Below are 895 nucleotides of genomic sequence, written 5' to 3'. Positions count from 1 at the left end.
TAAAATGGTACGCGGCGCAATGCTCGATCTCATACATATATTATTATAATATCATTCTTACGTGTCATTTATTATAAATAGCGACCTATCTTCCCTTCACCATGCACTTCCCCAGCCTCCAAATCAATCCACACAGAAGGCCATGGCCTCCTCCCCAACAATCCTCCTCCTCCTCCTCCTCTCCGCCACCGCCTTATTTAGCCTCCTAACCCCTCCTGTCTCCGCCGACGACCGCCTGAACGCCGGCCAATCCCTTAACCCTGGACAATCACTCGCAGAAGGCACCTACTTATTCATCATGCAACAAGATTGTAACCTCGTTCTCTACGATAACGGCGGAGCCGTCTGGGCCTCGGGGACCAACGGACAGGCCTCCGACTGTGTTCTCACCATGCAAACCGATGGCAATCTCGTAATATATAGTAACGGTGATGCTATCTGGGCGAGCAACACCAATCGCCAAGACGGTGATTATTATCTCATCCTCCAGAGAGATCGCAACGTCGTCATATACGATAACGCTAACAACGCTATTTGGGCGACTGGAACTAACGTTGGCAATGCTGATGTTTTCGTCATCCCGCATAGCAACGGCACAGCGGCGACATCCGGCGCTGCACAGAACAAGGTGAAGGAGCTGTATCCTTGAACAACGAGTAACATTAATACAGTGAAGATGAATGAAGTATTGTTAGTATATATTTTGAATAAAAAGGCATTGGCTCCTGCGATGCTATTGCCGGCCTAAACAAGTTAATTTTGCAGTGATTGTGTGTTGCTGCGGTATGAAAGACTGTATCAAATAATTAGTTTCTTATCTAAATTAAATTATATATTTCACGAGCTTTTTGCTGGTTAAATTATTGGGTTGAGTAACGAATTTGAATGAATCTAC

At 45.6% G+C, this 895-nt stretch overlaps 1 protein-coding gene across 1 annotated transcript; it reads left to right on the top strand.

Annotated features, from left to right (window-relative positions):
* Positions 1-142: 142 nt before the first annotated feature.
* LOC110114444 (mannose-specific lectin-like) lies at positions 143-649 on the top strand. Its single transcript, XM_020847324.2, has one exon. It carries the CDS (start codon positions 143-145, stop codon positions 647-649), a length of 507 nt encoding a protein of 168 aa, XP_020702983.1.
* Positions 650-895: the final 246 nt, after the last annotated feature.

The sequence above is a fragment of the Dendrobium catenatum genome, unplaced genomic scaffold (genome assembly GCF_001605985.2).
Source record: "Dendrobium catenatum unplaced genomic scaffold, ASM160598v2 original_scaffold_104150, whole genome shotgun sequence".
Taxonomy (NCBI): domain Eukaryota; kingdom Viridiplantae; phylum Streptophyta; class Magnoliopsida; order Asparagales; family Orchidaceae; genus Dendrobium; species Dendrobium catenatum.
The sequence above is the reverse complement of the archived record's forward strand: the minus strand, read 5'-3'. Positions and strand labels throughout refer to the sequence as shown.

Coding starts and splice junctions, on each gene's coding strand:
- LOC110114444 (XM_020847324.2), top strand. CDS start 143: ATGGCCTCCTCCCCAACAATCCTCCTCCTCCTCCTCCTCTCCGCCACC.